The sequence below is a fragment of the Artemia sp. Qi Xiang Cuo genome, chromosome 18, assembly GCF_049724085.1.
Source record: "Artemia sp. Qi Xiang Cuo chromosome 18, ASM4972408v1, whole genome shotgun sequence".
NCBI lineage: Eukaryota > Metazoa > Arthropoda > Branchiopoda > Anostraca > Artemiidae > Artemia > Artemia sp. Qi Xiang Cuo.
Genome location: NC_142811.1, coordinates 55,435,330 through 55,453,497, shown reverse-complemented (window position 1 = coordinate 55,453,497; position 18,168 = coordinate 55,435,330). Strand labels below are relative to the sequence as shown.

At 35.9% G+C, this 18,168-nt stretch overlaps 1 protein-coding gene across 3 annotated transcripts in view; it reads left to right on the top strand.

Annotated features, from left to right (window-relative positions):
• Positions 1-12,326: 12,326 nt before the first annotated feature.
• Positions 12,327-18,168, top strand: part of RalGPS (Ral GEF with PH domain and SH3 binding motif) — a 180,902-nt gene continuing 175,060 nt past the window's right edge. For all 3 annotated transcript variants that reach the window (XM_089103890.1, XM_089103889.1, XM_089103888.1), the window contains exon 1: positions 12,327-12,392. In XM_089103890.1, the coding sequence (XP_088960016.1) occupies positions 12,375-12,392 (18 nt within the window). In that variant the 5' untranslated portion in view covers positions 12,327-12,374. The remainder of the gene's footprint in view (positions 12,393-18,168) is intronic.

Sequence of the window (18,168 nt, the reverse complement as noted above, 5' to 3'; positions counted from 1 at the left end):
AAAGCCCTTTTTTCTCTGATTTATAATATATACGTCTTACCGTGTTTAAAAGTCTTGAATTCAATTTAGTTCACAAATAAAGTTTTTCTACTTCTCAACAATGCTCAATTAAATGGTTGTCAAAATATGGCCTTTGCGCCCTGGTTGGACTGGGTATGCTCAATATAGCGTTTTAATTTCGTGAAGTATTATAGAAAAGTCTCAAATATATTTTTTTTAATGTTAAAGTTGAGAACAAAATTAAACCTTAAAATTGTGATAATGGGGTGTACCCCCTCCCCAACTCTCGCTCTTTACGCTAAAGTCTTCAAAATTTATAAAATTAGTTCTCATTCAAAATCAACGACCCTTTCTCCAGGTTGAAGTAACAATATTTTTTCGAGAGATTTCTTGCGTAATTATGACTTGATCCCTTCAGTTTAAAGATAGGAGTTACATTTCCACTTAGGATTTTAATTGTATACTGAAAGTCACTGGTGTAAGACTATGGAAAGATTTACAGATTGGTTTATTGTTGTCAGCCTACATACTCAATTTTGACTCCAAAATCAATATTCCTATTTCTTACGCTTGACTTTTGCTTTTTTAGTAAAGAACCAGTTTTCTATAATTCTAGAAACACAGGGAAACATGTTTAGTTTGTTTATCTGTATTATTTTTATTAATATATATTGGATAGGCTGTGAAGTAATAATTTTTGTCCGTTTTAAGTTTCAAGTTCGCACTTTACTTCCCTCGGAAAAACTTAGTTTTTTAAATTAATATGTTACAGGTGACATGCTGCAAATATTATTCAATGATACGTCCATGGTTTTTACAGTTTCTGCGAAGATCTGGGCTTGCATTGTATTGCTACTTTCGTCATCTGCCAAATTGTCAATCATATTTTCTTCGTCTCTGAAATTTTAGTGGAATCGTTGAGTGGATCTTCGCGCTCCAAATCAATCGAGCTACAAAGAAAACTATAAATTGAAGGCATATCGGCCCGCAATTGAAACCATCTCCTTGTTTACTGAATTTAAAGGGCAAAATTTTTGTAAATCGGAGAATTTATCAAGAAAAACGTTTGAAAATTTGCCCAAATATGTGTCTTCAACCTGTAAAGGGTAAAAAAAAATGTAACTCCTGCTCTGACTATCAATGAAAATAAGCGTCTAGTGCACACCAAACTCACTAACCAAAAAAAAATCAAGATTTTGGCAGGAATCAAATAACCTGGATCCATACAAGCGCTGTCAAAAGGCCGTTTCCTTGTTCAACCATCGTCCATGGGGGATTGATAATTTGTCAGAGCTCTATGGCATGGGTATTCAGCTGTTATATCAATTTACAATCATGAAATGTGACACTTTTACGAAACAAAAGCAGATTATCTTCCAAATCAAAATCCTTTGGATTTTTGGGTACTGTGTCAACTGACAATTTCTTAAAAGACGCAAAATTGACCTGACGTAAAATCGAGCCACTTCAAAGAGAAAGTACAAAATTGTTGGGAACCAGCTTTAACCCCCCCCCCCCCCACCACCAAAAATACTCCCTGTGTCTGGCTGATCTCCAATCGCTTTCCACTTATAATAAATGAAAATAACTCTCATTTTCTGATCGAATAAGCACCCTCCAAAGTTTATGTGACATTGAGGTGGAGATGGGAATAAGGAAGGGGTGGTTTTCCTCCAATACGATTAATCTCACATTACGGCTCGCAGCATTACGGCTGAAAAATTGCAATAACAAAAACAGGAGTCATGGTTGCAGCGTCAGCTGCAACCTATTAAAGAGCAAACCACAGCCCATTGTAACCGAAAGTTAAAAAACGCGCTAAAAAAAAACTACCAAGTGAAAGAAAATTGCTATGTAACACTGATTCAGGATCGAATGAGCACACTCCAAAGTTTCTTTGACCTTGAGGTGGAGATGAGGATAAGGAAGGGGCAGTTTTCCTCCTATACGATTAATCTCAAATTACGGCTTGCAGCATTACGGCTGAAAAATCGAAAAACAAGAGTAATGGTTGCAGCAGTAGCTGCAACCTATTAAAGAGAAAACCACAGCCCATAGAAACCGAAAGTTAAAAAACGCGTTTTGAAAAAAAATACCTAGTGAAACAATTTCTGTGTAACACTGATTCATGATTGGTAACTACTATTTCGGTTTGTCTTCAAAGTAAAAGTTTATTGCAAAAAAAAATCCTATGGTGATTTCACAAAAAAGCTTGAAATCCCTCTAAAAAGGCGTCAGATCAAAATAAAAACTATACCATTGGAATCAGCATGGTTGAAAACCTTAAATAGGGCAATAACAGTCCCCCTCCTTGATAAATAAGGAAAATGAATTTTTTGCATTGGGAAGCACTGATATGTCTCCCGTTTTTTCTTTTTTGTTCTAGCAGGGCTAGGGGGTCAGGGGTGGATCCAGGATTTTTTTTTGGGGGGGGGGGGGGTGTAAAATAGGTTGATCCGAAAAAAAGTTAGGGGGGGGCAAATTAGATTGATCCGATAAACTTGCGTTAGGAGCAAGTTTAGTTGACACAAACTTGAGTTAATTAAGTAAATTACACTACTTTGGACTACGCTAGGGGGCGCACGCCCCCGCTCCCCCTGGATCCACCACTGTAGAGGGTGACTGGGACATCATAGAGAGATTGTAATAGCTCATTTGAACGGAAATTAAATTTGCTAGTGCCATTTTTAAGTGACCAAAAAGATTGGAGGGCAACTAGCCCCCCTCCCTGGAGGCCTCCTCCCCACAAAGTCATCCAATCGTAATTTTGATATAGCCATTTTGTTTAACATAGTATAAAGGACAAAATCTTGGTTTTGGTGATGATATGACCCTCCATAATTCCTGAAAAAAGGGCTGCACACTAAGGAAAGGGCTGCTCTAGTTTTCTGTAATATTGCAAACATAGGGTAATTATTATTATTATTATTATTCATTTATTGTCCGTCAAAAAAAGGTACAAAAGGTACAGTAGACGGAGTAATCACTAAAGAAAACAAAAAGAAAAAAAAAGAAGAAAAGGAAGGACACAAACACATTGAAATTTCAAATACATGAAAAAAAAAACTCTTCATTACATTAATACGAACAATGATGCTAACGAAAGGATGATAAAAGTTTCTTTTAAAACGGGAGAGAGATTTGTTAATACTAATAATTACATGCATAGGGTAATATCTCATGTTCTTCTATTTGCATTAGTTTTATTGATATATGTTAGATAGGCTGTAAAGTAATAATTTTGTTCGTTCTAAGTTTCAACTTCGCTCTTTACTTCCCTCGGAAAAACTTATTTTATTTAATTATTTCTGTAATGGGCTATTACTTCAGGCTGGTGTTTGCCTAGTGGACGCGCCACCACTGATCTTAAGGTGGCATATGGCACCAAAAAGGGGCCTTGTTCTCATTCTTTGACCTTAAAGATGGAATTTTAAGACTAGGGCGATAAGAAAATTGCCCTGGTTAAATAAGAAAGTCACAAAGAGCTGTAGCAATGAAGAAAATATTGAATGCCGTGATAAATCCAAGGGCTATTGTTTTTCAATTAATAAAATACCGTATATGCCATATTAAGCCAAAGCAAGGCCATTGACCACTTTTTTGTAAGAAAAGGATTTTGAATTTCTTAGAAAAATTTTATTTGGGAAACAAATTGAATTCAAGTCTTTTAAACGCAGTAAGACGTATATGTAATGGATAAGAGAAACAAGGGCTTTAAAATGAGCTACTAGTCAAGCAGATATGGTTTAGTCTAAAAAAAATAGTGTCTGACCCCTTAGAATCCCCTCTGCTGTGAGCCAATTGTGATTGTGCTCTGATTTGTGGACTGTATAGAACATAATAAGCCAAAGCAAGGCCATCGCCACTTTTTAGTAAGACAAGGATTTTGAACTTCTTAGAAAAACTTTATTTGGGAACTAAATTGAATTCAAGACTTTTAAACGCTGTAAGACATATATATATTATGAATCAGAGAGAAAAGGGCTTTAAAATGAGCTACTATTCAAGCAGATATGGTTTAGTCCCAAACAAAAGTGTCTGACCCTTAGAATCTCCTCTGCTATCAGCCAATTGCGATTGTGCTCTGATTTGTGGCGAGTTACAGCATATTTGAAATTTCTCATCTGTCTGAAGATAGCACTCCACGTTTTGACAAGTATAGGAACCTTTGTCTCATTCTTTGGCCTTATAGATGGTATTTAAAGACTAGGGCGAGAAGAAAATTGCCCTGATTAAATAAGAAAGTAACAAAGAGTTGTAGCAATGAATAAAATATTCAATTCCATGATAAACCTAAGGGCTTCGTTTTACACTTCATAAAAAACACTGTATAGGACATAATAAGCCAACACAAGGCCATCGCCGCTTTTTTGTAAGACAAGGATTTTGAATTTCTTATAAAAAAGTTATTTGGGAACTATATTGAATTCAAGACTTTTAAACGCGGTAAGACGTATATATAATGAATCAGAGAAAATGGGCTTTAAAATGAGCTACTAGTCAAGCAGATAAGGTTTAGTCCCAATAAGTAGTGTCTTATCCTCACAATCTCCTGTGCTGTGAGCGAATTGTGATTGTGCTCTGATTTGTCGCGAGTGACAGCTCATTTGAAATGGCTCATCCGTTTGATGATAGCACTCCACTTTTTGACAAGAATGGGAACCTTTTTCTCATTCTTTGACCTTATAGATGGAATTTTAAGACTTGGGTGATAAGAAAATCGCCCGGGTTCAATAAAAAAGTCACAAAGAGTTTTGGCAATGAAGAAAATAGTGAATTCTATGATGAATCTAAGGGATATTGATTTTCAATTTATAAAAACTCTGTATAGGGCATAATAAGGCAAAGTAAGGCCATCGCCCGCTTTTTTGTAAGACAAGGATCTTGAATTTCTTAGAAAAACTTTATTTGGGAACTAAATTGAATTCAAGACTTTTAAACGCGGTAAGACGTATATATTATGAATCAGAGAGAAAAGGTCTTTAAAATGAGCTACTAGTCAAGCAGATATGGTTTAGTCCCAAACAATAGTATCTGACCCCCTTAGAATCTCCTCTCCTATCAGCCAATTGTGATTGTGCTCCGATTTGTGGCAAGTGACAGCTCATTTGAAACGTCTGATCTGTCTTATGATAGCACCCCACGTTTTGACAAGAATAGGAACATTTTTCTAATTCTTTGACCGTATAGATGGAATTTTAAGACTAGGGCGATAAAAAAAAATCACCCTGGTTAAATAAGAAAGTCACAAAGAGCTGTAGCAATGAATAAAATATTGAATTCTATGATAAATACAGGGGCTATTGTTTTTCACTTAATAAAAACCCTGTATTGGATATAATGAGCCAAAGTAAGGCCAACACTCACTTTTTCGTAAGACAAGGATTTTGAATTTAAAAAAAAAAACTTTATTTGGGAACTAAATTGATTTCAAGACTTTTAAACGTGGTAAGACGTATATATTATGAATCAGAGAAAAAAGGCTTTAAAATGATCTAAACCATGTTGTGACCAAGATGGGCCCAGGATTGCACAAAGCCTCTATTCATGGAGGTCCCAGGGACTTCTTGCTGTCCGGTTCTAAGCCAGCTTAAGCACTTCGGTGTAGACTTGAGAGGATATGTGATCCCCGTCCTGCATTGGTATCCGGGATCATGGCTTTTCCTGAGGCGAAAATAATTTCAATGATTTAAACAACATGAAAATTGGAACTTTGAATGTTACGACCTTAAAAAATGACTATCGTATCGATATTTTGACTGACGAATTCCGAAGATTTGAATTGGATTTATTAGGAATTTCAGAAACTAGTATTCCAGGGGTAGGAAGTATGAAATTATGTGATATAGAATTTGTTTATTCAGGCAGGAAGAATGGAGTACATAGACAGAGAGTAGGGCTCATGATTAATAAGGAAGCTGCTAAGTCTTGTTTAGGCCGGGAAGGTATTAATAATAGAATACTAATTGCTCATTTTATGACTAGAAAGTTCAGGGTATCAGTTATAGTAGTATACGCCCCTGTAGAACCAACTGATGGAGATACTAGTGACTCAGATGAATTTTACTTACAGTTACAGGAGCAAATAGACCCAGGTAGAAATATGATGTTATTGCTGGGAGATTTTAACGCCCAGGTTGGTAGAAATAAGGATAGACGGTATCCCAGCTTAGGTAAATTTGGTGTAGGAAAAGAAAACAGTAATGGATACAGACTTTTGCAATTTTGTAGGTATAACAATCTAGTTATAACCAATACGGTGTTTGGTCATAAAATGGCTCATAAGATAACATGGTATTCACGTGATGGTAAGACAGCAAGCCTTATTGATTATGCTACAGTAAACCGAAGACTGGCAGGATCAATTCAAGATACTAGGGTACATAGGAGTGCTGTTATTGATGTTAAAAGTAAGTATCACCATCTAGTAGTGTCAAGGGTTAATTTAAAGCTGAAATATCGGAAGGGTAACTACCTCTCGGGAAGTTATGATGATAGTAGACTCCAGGATGAAAAATAGAGAGAAACTTTCGAGAAAGAGTTGAATACTAAACTTGAGAGTTTAAAATTTGATATTGTGGAAGATGGTTGGAATAATTTTAGAAAAATAATTTGTAAAGTTGCTGAAGGTGTATTAGGGAAGAAAGCTAGAAATGCAGCTAAGAATATTAGTGAAAAAGTTTTATGTTTAATAGAAAGGAGAAAGGACTTGCACAAGAATTATCTGAGTGATAGATCGCATGAAAACAAAAGAAATGTAAAGAAAATCGAGAAAGCATTGAAATATGAACTAAGGAGGTGTGAAGTGGAGGCCATGGATAAAATTGCCGAGGATTTAGAAGATGCAGCTAGACGGCATAATAGTAAAATATTGTACTGGCATGTTAATAAATTGAGCGGTAGTAGTCAATCTGGACTTGTCCCAGTTAAAGATAGGAATGGGGTGGCAATTAGCGATAAGGCAAAGGCTAAAGCGAGATGGGCCGAACATTTTGAGAACTTGCTTAACCGAGATAGAGTTGCAGGAAAAAATATAGAGGGAAATGAAAAAGTTTGTGATACCTTGGATGTGAAGGAAGATTTGTTTTGTGAGGAGGAATTAGCAACAGTACTAAAAGGATTAAAGAATAATAAGGCTCAAGGTGCTGATAGGGTAGTAAATGAGTTTCTTAAATATGGTGGCTCTGAGGTTAGAAATAAGTTATTGAAGATTATGAATATGATTTTTGAAAAAGGGGAAGTACCTAACGATTTTAGGAAATCCTTAATTAAGCCACTTTATAAGAAAGGTGATAAAAGTGAGTGTGGTAATTATCGAGGCATTAGTCTGGTCACTGTAGGTAGCAAATTGCTTAGTAATATGATACTTTTTAGACTGAGAGATGCCGTAGACAAAGTTTTAAGAGAAGAGCAGCGCGGTTTTGGAAAAGGTAGAGGGTGTGTTGACCACATTTTCACTCTTAGGTTAATAATTGAGAAGTGCCTAAGTTTTCAAACACCTTCGGTCCTCAGTTTTATAGATTATGAGCAAGCATTCGATTCTGTTGATAGAAGAGCTTTAGTAAAAGTTTTATCCTTGTATGGTATACCAGACAAATACATTAAAGTGATTAGTGCTATGAACGAGAATAGCACTGTTGCGGTTAAAGTGGGAAATGAGGTTAGCAGCTGGTTTTGTATTAAATCAGGAGTTAAGCAAGGTTGTGGTCTATCCCCCTTTATATGGATTATCTTGATGGAATTCGTCTTAAGGAGCACAGTAAAGGCAATGGGAGACCACGGAATCCAATGAGGAGGAAAAAGTCTCCTGGACTTGGATTATGCTGATGATTTAAGCATCCTAGATGAAAGTGTGAGCAAAATGAATGAAGTTTTAGAGGTTTTGCGAGTTCAGGGTGCTAGTATTGGTTTGAAAATTAATGTTAGGAAGACTAAGTCACTAAGGGTAGGAATAAGTGAAGGTGAAAAGGTGACGTTGGGTAATGAAAAGATTGATCAGGTCGGCAGCTTCACTTACCTTGGTAGTATTACTAGTAAAGATGGTGGGAGCAGTGAAGATGTTAACAGTAAAATAGCCAAAGCTCAGGGTGTTTTTTCACAGTTAAAAAAAGTTTGGAAGAATAGGAAGATAAGTCTGCAAAACAAGATCAGAATATTAGAAGCTACAGTGATGACAGTGGTCAAATACGGTTCTGAAGCATGGGCGCTCCGAAAAGCGGATGAAGATTTGCTAGATGTTTACCAGAGAAATTGCTTAAGGATTGTTCTGGGTACCCAGCTGACTGACCGTTTTTCAAACAATAGGCTATACCAAAAATGTGGTTCAATATCGCTTTCTAGGTCTATAATGAAAGAAAGGTTGAGGTGGTTAGGGCACGTTGTGCGAATGAAGGATGATAGATTGCCAAAGATTGTTCTTGTCGGCCAACCATCTAGGGCGAAACGGACAGCAGGTCACCCCCGTCTGGGGTGGGAGAACGTCATAAAGAAAGATTTAAAGGAAATGGGAACTTCCTGGGAGGGTGTAAAAAGGGAGGGTTTGAATAGGTCGGAATGGAGGAGGAGCGTGCGTAGCTGTGTTGGCCTCAGGCGGCTTGGTGTTGCGATGAGTTTTTAGTAGTAGTAGTAGTAGTAGTAATATTCAAGCAGATACGGTTTAGTCCCTAAACGTAGTGTTTGGCCCCTTAGAATCTCTTCTGCTGTGAGCCAACTGTGATTATGCTCCGATTTATGGTGAGTGACAGCTCATTTGAAATGTCTCATCTGTCTAATGATAGCACTCCACGTTTTGACAAGAATAGTAAACTTTTTCTAAGTTTTTGACCTTATAGATGGAATTTTAAGACTATGGCGATAAAAAATCGCCCTGGTTATATAAGAAAGTCCCAAAGAGCTGTAGCAATGATTAAAATATTGAATTTTATGATAAATACAAGGGCTATTGTTCTTCACTTTATAAAAACACTGTATAGGGTATAGTAAACCAAAATAAGGCCATCGCTCGCTTTTTTGTAAGACAAGGATTTTGAATATCTTAGAAGAACTTTATTTTTGAACTAAACTGAATTCAAGACTTTGAAACGCAGTAAAAGGTATATAATATGAATCAGAGAAAAAGGGCTTTAAAATGAGCTATTAGTCAAGAAGATATGGTTTAATCCTTAAAAATAGTATCTGACCCCTTAGAATCTCCTCTGCTCTTAAGTAATTGTGTTAAAGTATTTTTAATAGTCCTTTAGGATTGGCAACACTGTAATTAATTTGAAAGATTGGGCGATCGGCGAGGGATGTTTTCTTCAAGATCAGCCATTTAAACATTTTCCTCTCAATTACTTGGACTATCTGTCTTGGCTTTTCTCTGTCTACAATTAGCCATGTCTTGATGCAACCTGTGCAACCTACTGCAAAATACTTGATAACTTTAATTCAAAATCAACGGACTATCTGTCTTGGCTTTTCTTTGTCTACAATTAGCCATATCTTGATGCAACCTATGTAACCTACTGCAAAATACTTGATAACTTCAATTCAAAATCAACGGACTCGGTCGAGGCAATGCCAGATGGCAGACTCACTAAAAGAATTGGGGTATCTATTCAAAGACAAAAAATTCTTTCCACCAGCTTAACATCTTCTTTTAGCTTAGTCTTTATACCTTGGAAAATGTTGCCTATTTTCAGATCGTTAGATTATCAGTGTATTCAATACTTTGAGTTGTGGTTTTGAGATCCCATAAGAATAGCGTAAACAGAATACAACTGAGTTCCGCTCCTTATAGTAGACTTTTACTATCCTTCTTGCACTCGTTTTCATAGACTAACCTTTTATTCTATAATAAGTTATTCAGGAAATCAATAACTTTATCTAAACAGTCTATGCTAGCCAGTTAATTTCTGAAGATTTTTCCCCTCTTTGCTGTCGTCTATGTGGGCTCTAGGAATACTCCCTCCAGATTCAGGCCCACTGAATGGGATTCACAAATAGCGGTTGTTAAGTGTAGTAACAAATACAGGGTCGAATAAAATCAGTTGAATCCTTACTGTGTCAAACAGAGCAGTTTATTTTTTCACAGAACAATCTGAGACGGTTATAAGCCATCTTTTTGAACATTTTACCAAAACTGGGAGCAGCATCATGGGTGGTTTGATGATGGGACGGGTTTGGGTTATCTGTTTTTTCTGACAGGTACTAGGATTGATTGTTGCCTCAAAACATTTATTAAGCCAGCAAGTGCTACATACAGTTAAGGGGGGATCTTTAAACTCATCTGGATGAAATGTGATACACAATTGGGTGAATTTTCCCATAGCCAGGAATACTTCTAGGGTTTTATTCAACAATCCCGAGGTGTAACTGTGTTACAAGGAAAGGGTCTTGCAAGCTATTGCTTCCAAGGAGTTAGGAAGTTTGAGCTGAACTTTGATTCTGTGGAATAATTTTAAAGTCTTAGCACGCATTATCTTTTTAAGAATTCTTGTTGTATTTTTATTTGAGCCTTTATAATTGATTCTGTTCTTTGATCGTTTAAGATGCAGCATCTCTGCTAACACCAAACAGAAGCCCTCACCGAGCCATTTTTTTGTTTGGGATATAAGCCGTTTGAACTTTGCGTCTTTACGCTGCATTTTATTGTCCGAGGCGCAGGTTTTTTTAAAGGATTTAATAGCAGGTTTGGTTTTATTCTAGGTGTTAAAGCAGTCTTGAGTCTATTCGGGATTTGAGAAGATGTTTGTTTTTCTTTTCCAGGAACTATTTGGTTTGGAATTTGGAATTGGAGATTAGCTGCATCAAGGATTTCTTAATTCAATTTACTTGCAAGATTCATGGGGAAGGGGGGTCAGCTATAACTTTGTCATAGTTAATCATCAAACGGTTCATTTGGAAGTTTTGTCTTCTAACCTTGGAGTTGTTGCATCGCTACGGAAGATATTTGAGAGTTGAAATGTCTCTCTTTCTGGAAATATCTCTAAAGTCATCACTAACGAGCCATTCCTGTTTTTCACAGATAGGTTAAACATCAGTTTAGCACGAATTGTTGAAAAATTTTCAGCACGCTGATCAATTTCATTTTATTCGGTTTTGTCTGTGACTATATATATTTGATGATTGCTGATATTTTTGGGTTTGTGTTATTTTGTGTGCTTATTCCACAGCTGCAGGTGGTTTGTAACACAAAGTAATGCCAGATCGAATAAAGATTAAGAAAATAGGTATAACAATTATTTTACTGCATATTTTTGCCAATTATTGCAGATCATGTTAAGTATCAACTGAATATGATCTGAAACTGAGAAAAGAGCAGATGCCACACGCCTAGTAATGGCATCGTTTATTCTGATAATGTCACTGCATTCCACCTTTATTGCTGATAGAACTTTGTAGTGAAACTAAAATGTTTTTTCAATATATATTTAAATTTTTTATTCTCAAGATATTCGTTTAATTTTCTTATATTTTACTTTTCTTTCGGAACTAAAATGTGTTACTTGAAGTTACTAAATGGGTGACTTGGCTACTTGCTAGTCAAAGTTATCGAGGCTTCCTCAAAACATCAAAATGATCTGCCCTGAGAATTGAAGTTGCAACATTTTCTAGGCAACCAACTATTTGAATGGAGTCTTAAATCAATTAACTCTGCATAGGCCTAGATTTTCCTGACACGCTAGATTTTCCGGTTTTAATTTCATGTCCCACGTCTTCGGATACGATCTCCATAGCTTTCGTTAATAAATATCTGTTCTTGTGTTATTATTTTGTCTTGGAATAAATTATTGAATATTTTCTGAAAGATTCTATTAATTTTTAGTGTGCATTTTTTACATAATTGTTTCGATGAGATCCGATCGTAGACCTAAAGTTAGCAGATTCTGTGATTTTCAGCGCGCTGTTTTATTTTTTTTTTAAGATATATCTACTAGACTCATTGACTTTATGAAAAAAACGTACGCAAATAGCCAGAAAGTAGCTGGCGAAATACAAAAAAACTGTAAATAGCTTTCATTTCAGAAGAGTTGCCTCAGTTACTCGCTACTATTCAACATCTAGTATTACTACACATAAGAAAAGGAAAGAAAATTAACAGATTATAACATATAAACGATTTAACAATTAGATTTTAATTTGATTCACATGTTTCTATCACACCAGAATACCACCACTTTTTTAAATTTTGCGTGGGATAAAAAAGAATGAATGCCATTTATCCTTCTTCTAAAAACCGAATCGAATTTATCAAAAATCCTGATATCCAAAACAATCCGAAAATAGATTTGGCTCATTGTCGAATCCTTTTCCGACAAATTTTCTTTCTGATCCGGCAAAGCTCGATCAAAACAGCTAATGATTTAAAAATACAGATTTAGGCACGACACTAAATGACATCTGAAAGTGAGGTAGGGTATAGAAACCTAGCTTTATAACTATACTTTGGCCATTTAGTGTCAAATGCTTCAATAGCCTGCCTAAAAACCTCACCTGTTGGTAAAGTTCTACGAAATCATATTATTGAGTTAGGAATAAAGTGAATACACCATTCCATGCTTTTTTTTTAGCCTATGCTGATTACGAATATAATAATCATTTTGGTAAGATTCTACTTTACCTACTTTTGGCTCTCTTGGTCAGGGTTTGGGTTAGAAAAATGAGACTTTCAGGGATGGGTCTACATGCTAAGGTATATCCCAGGATGGTCCTTTGAAGTAGGCTACCTACCTCCCCTCCCCCCCTCTATAGAACGGTAATTTACTGCAAATTACTGTAAAATTCTACTTTAGCTACTTTTGGCTATCTTGGAAAGGGGTTAGGTTAGGAAAATGAAACTGTTAAGAGTGGGTCTATAGGCTAAAGTATGCCATGGGAGGGTGTTTTGAAGCACCTATCTCCACTCCTTTTCCCTCTAGAGCAGGTATGGCCAACCTGCTGGATGCATGCAGCCCACTGTAAATATTTTTGCAGCCTGCAAGATTCATCACACTTTTATATTCTGCACCCTCATGATTTGCACACATCTTGGGAACATCACAGATTTAATATTTCACTCTTAATAATGTTGTTTATTGATGTATATAGCCCAAGTATTATATTATTAAGTTGTATGGCTCAAGTATTATCAATGTATCATGTTATGCAAGTAGGCCTAGCTATAAAAACAGTGAATTGCATTCTATCAGCACCTGTGAATGAACAATTTAAGGATTTTATGAAAGAATTTTCATTTTCCATCATAATTATGAAGAATTTGCCCTGATCCTGGCTGCAATGGAGATATAACAGTTTGTCCCTCACCTCTTATAAATAGCCCTGATTTCTTGCAGTTATCCTCTTTGCTTTGTAGAACTTCAAGTGTTAATACTAGTGTATAAACTGAAAATGAACTTAGTGAATTTTTCTTTTCATGTGATAGTTTGAGTAAATTGACCTTTGCCAGTGCCATCTCTGAATTAACATCTACCCTGCCTTTGTCAAACACAGTTGCAGCTATGGGACCTCTGCCTCTGGATGACCAATCACAAAAGCCTCAAAATAATAATACCCCATGTGTCATCTCTAGCAATGTTGATTCTCTTATAAACAAGCTTCTAAATATCCAAGTGCTCTTAAAATACAAAGAAGCAGATATCACTTGGTTAGTGGAGATTCTGCCAAAATTTACTACAATACCTGTTACCATAAGTTTGTTATAGATATCTGGTTTTCAGTGCTTCACTAATCTGTGGCAACCTAACTGCAGAAGAGGAGTTGGTATTTATGTCAGGGAAGGTTTCCAGGTTAGTCTTATTAACCATTTAATTTTCAATGCACCCTGAGTGGAAAGTTTATGGCTTGATATAACTCTTCAAGAAAATAAAAAAATCTGTATCGAGTGTGTATACAGAAGCCCTAGTGCACCCGGTCTTGATGATTGTGAAATACATCTAAAAACTATCATTGATGAAATAGCATCTACAGTATCATCTGATTTAATAATTATTGGTGATTTCAACTTCCCACTAATTGAGTGGGTTGATGGCCTTGGTCATGTAGTATCTAATAATGGAGATTCACCATTTGTGTCTTGCTTATCTGATAACTTCCTTCACCAAATGGTTGACCAGGCATCATGACAACCAGAATCCTTCCTTGTTGGATCTCATAATTTTGAGCAATCCAGATTCCCTTATCAGAAATGAATTTCTTCCTCCAGTTGGCAACAGCAACCACTCAGTTATCCTCTCTGTGTTATCCTTGAAAATTTGTCAACAACCTAATGTTTGTCCTCAAACTTTTATTGACTATCAAGCAATACAGAAGGAACTAGCCTCAATAAATTGGTCAAAACTAATTATTTCTGATATTGATATATCATGGATAAATTTTAAAGAAGCCCTCCTATCAACTGAAAAAAAAGCACTCCCATGTCATCTACCAAAAACGCTTCCATTCCTCACAAAAGATGCAAAGAGAACAATCAACAGGAAAGCCAGAGCCTGGAAAAGGTAAAACAAGGAGAAATCTCAGGAAAATTGGATAAGGTATGCAAAGGCTTGGAATCTTGCCTCTAATGTAGTTCAGAAATTGAAGTCTCAGCATGAGGAAACGCTTGCCACAGATATCAAGACAAACCCCAAATCTTTCTGGATATTTGTTTAATTTTCTTATATTTTACTTTTCTTTTGGAACAAAAATGTGTGACTTGAAGTTACTAAATGGGTGACATGTTTCTGCCAAAAATCCTAACCATCACACCATTCCTGTCCTCAGACATAATGGCATAACCCACTCATTGCCAATAGATAAGGCCAATGTATTAAATACCCAGTTTGCCTCTACCTTTGCCATCCAACCTTGTTCAAATATGCCTGCAGCACCATCAAACTTAATATGTCATCTAATGCCAAAATTATCAATTACCAAAGATATGGTCTTGAATAGCCTGGAAAAACTTGATGTTAATAAATCAAAAGGATCAGATGGAATACACCCAAGGCTTTTCAAGGAATGCTGAATTGTTTTCAGTTCTCCCTTGTGTAGACTCTTCCAGCTGTCCCTACAAAATGGAGAACTACTGTTAGATTGGAAAAAGTCCTATATAACACCAATCCACAAAAAAGGCCCCAAAGATCATGCAGAAAATTACTGTCCTATAAGCATTACTTCTGCAGTTGTAAAGGTGCTTGAGAGATTTATCAATAGAGCTCTAATTCAGCACTTGGAAATTAACAACATCCTCACTTCCAACCAACATGGCTTCAGATCTTTAAGATCAGTTTACACTAATCTCATATTAATTAATTAATTTATTGTATATACACATACAAGTATGTTACTTCATTATTGGATAATGATTTACCTGTTGACATGGTGTTCCTGGACCTTTCAAAATCGTTTGACAGGGTTTGCCATGAATTCCTCATCACCAAACTAAAAGCAGCAGCTGTTAATGATGTTATTGTCCAGTGGATACAGAGTTTTCTTTCAGAAAGAATGCAAATTGGAAGATTTCACAACTCTCAAGGTGTCCCTCATTGCTCCTTGTCTACAACTGTTTTAAGAAGCATTCCCCAAGGGACCATTCTTGGGCCAAGTCTCTTCAACTTATATATAAATGATGCACCCAATCTTCTCTCAAACCTCACTCTTTATGCTGATGATTCAAAACTTATTGGTAAAGCAGCCACAACCCCTGACTGGCAATCTATTTAAAAGGACCTTAATATTCTTGGGACTTGGGCTGATACATGGCTCCTCTTGTTCAATATTGACAAATGCCATGTAGTCCACTTTGGCAATCATAACACACATCAGCAATACTATCTCCAAGTCAATCCCCTTTTTTGTAGTCTCTGAAGATAGACATTTTGGAGTCATTGTTGATCGTCAACTAAATTTCAGCACCCATGCAAAGTCTATATCGTCGTCTGCCTTCCAATCTCTCGGAATGATCAAAAGAACTATCTCTAGCAGACGCTCAAGTGTATTTACAAAGCTCTACAAGGCACTAGTTAGCTTTGCACCTAGAGGTTGGAATATCACTGGCATCACCCTATTTCAAAAAGACAAAGAAATACTAGAAAGAATACAACAAAGGGCAACCAAAATGGTCAAAGGCCTCAAATAAATGCCATACAAAGAGCATTTATGTCACTTGAAGCTTCCTACTCTTGCATACTGGAGGAAACATGGTGACATGATAATGACCCACAAAATTATTTCCAAAAATGTTCTCCCTCGTCTCCTTATCCCCCCCTCCCCCCAGAACATTCTGTGACTAGAGGTCATTCCAAAAAGATCTTCAAGAAATGCTCCTTAGTCCAAGAAAGAAGCCATTTTTTCAGCCAATGAGTAACAAACTTGTGGAATCTACTCTCTGAAGATACAGTGGCAGCTGATTCAACAGGTGCATTCAAGAAAAATCTAGACAAAGAATGGCTACAGCACAATTTCCAGTACAACTGGGAAGCTGCTGAGTCCTCAACCAAAATTTAAGAAACAACCCATAGAAGTCATAACAGAGCAGTACAAGGATGAAAATCCTTAATTTTGCTCCAAGGTGCAATTTAAGGTAATTGGATTCTGAATACAGTGATGTTGTGTACTTCAGTTGATTCAGATGGTTAAGTTGGGGAAGATGTTTTCAGTGATTTTATCAGTTATAAGAAGAAATTGATTTAAGGTTTTTTTAAGAACCTTTTTTAAGGTTTCAGTAATCTTTCACATTAAAAAAGAATTACATTTGCAAAAATCCTTTGCCATTTTTCTAGGATTTAATTAAATTATTTCTAACTTGAATACTTCATTTAGAAAAACCCAATTGATTAAATGAAAATTATCATTTTCATTTATTAAGTGCACCCTCTGCTTTATTTTAGTACATATGAAATTTCAAAAATTAGAAAATGATTATAACTGTTAGATTATTTTTTGAAATTTTGCATCCCTAAAATTTCTGTGCCTAGGGCAAGTGCTCCCTCTGTCGCTCCCCTAAGCCACCTGTGAAAAAAAATATACTCCCATCCAATCAACATATACTATATTCTTAAACTGCAAGCCAATTCTAATCATAAGAGGACTATAAGAAGACCTGGTAAAAGTCTTGGAGAGTTACTATTCTGAAGGAAACACTATAATAAAAAAAAGAGTGGTTTAGCTTTGCCTTTGATTTGCCAATTCACACTCTTTCCAAATATAACATTTGCTACTCTGACAATGCACCCTGCCCCCTTGATGGTTCTTAAATATAGGTTTCGATATAGGTTGATGATGATGATGAAGATGGGTCTTGATGTAGGCTCTTTGATGATGGTTCTTGATATAGGCTTAAATAAAGTATTTTTTCTGTTTTTTCCTATTGCTTAATGCATCATGCTTCTTTGTTACCAAGGTATTTGTATTCCTATCTTGCCAATTGTTTCAGCAATTTGTATTGTCATTTTTATTGTTGACTTGACAAATCAACATTGTAAAAGAATTCCAATCAGTTAGATAAATATATTCTTCAAAAATATAGATAATAATAAATGGAAATATAAACATCCAGTTAATAGAAACATTCTGCATATTATAAAGCAAGAATTTTATTAGAAACTTTTTTTTCAGTTTTCTGTATAGTATTGGGCTGTATCTGGGCCCATCAAGGGGGGGGGGGTGCATATTTTTAGTAGTAAAAATTATACACGGAAAGTGCAGTAGTTAGGAAACAGAACAAAAACACCTGACATTTTATATTGATGTTGGGATTTATTATAAAAGAATTGTACAAGAAAGATGAATTTCTCAGGGTGGATTTAGAGGAATTATTTAAGAAAAACATTTGAAGATCGGTAAGTATGGTAAATTACTGTCATTGGTAATTGATCCATTGACATCACTTTGGTACTGTAAATGGTAAATTACTTTCCAAAATTATCAATTACCAAAGATATGGTCTTAAATAGCCTGGAAAAACTTGATGTTAATAAATCCAAAGGATCAGATGGAATACACCCAAGGCTTCTCAAAGAATGCTGAATTGTTCTCAGTTCTCCCTTGTGTAGACTCTTCCAGCTGTCCCTACAAAATGGAGAACTACTGTTGGATTGGAAAAAGTCCTATATAACACCAATCCACAAAAAAGACCCCAAAGATCATGCAAAAAATTACTGTCCTATTAGCATTACTTCTGCAGTTGTAAAGGTGCTTGAGAGATTTATC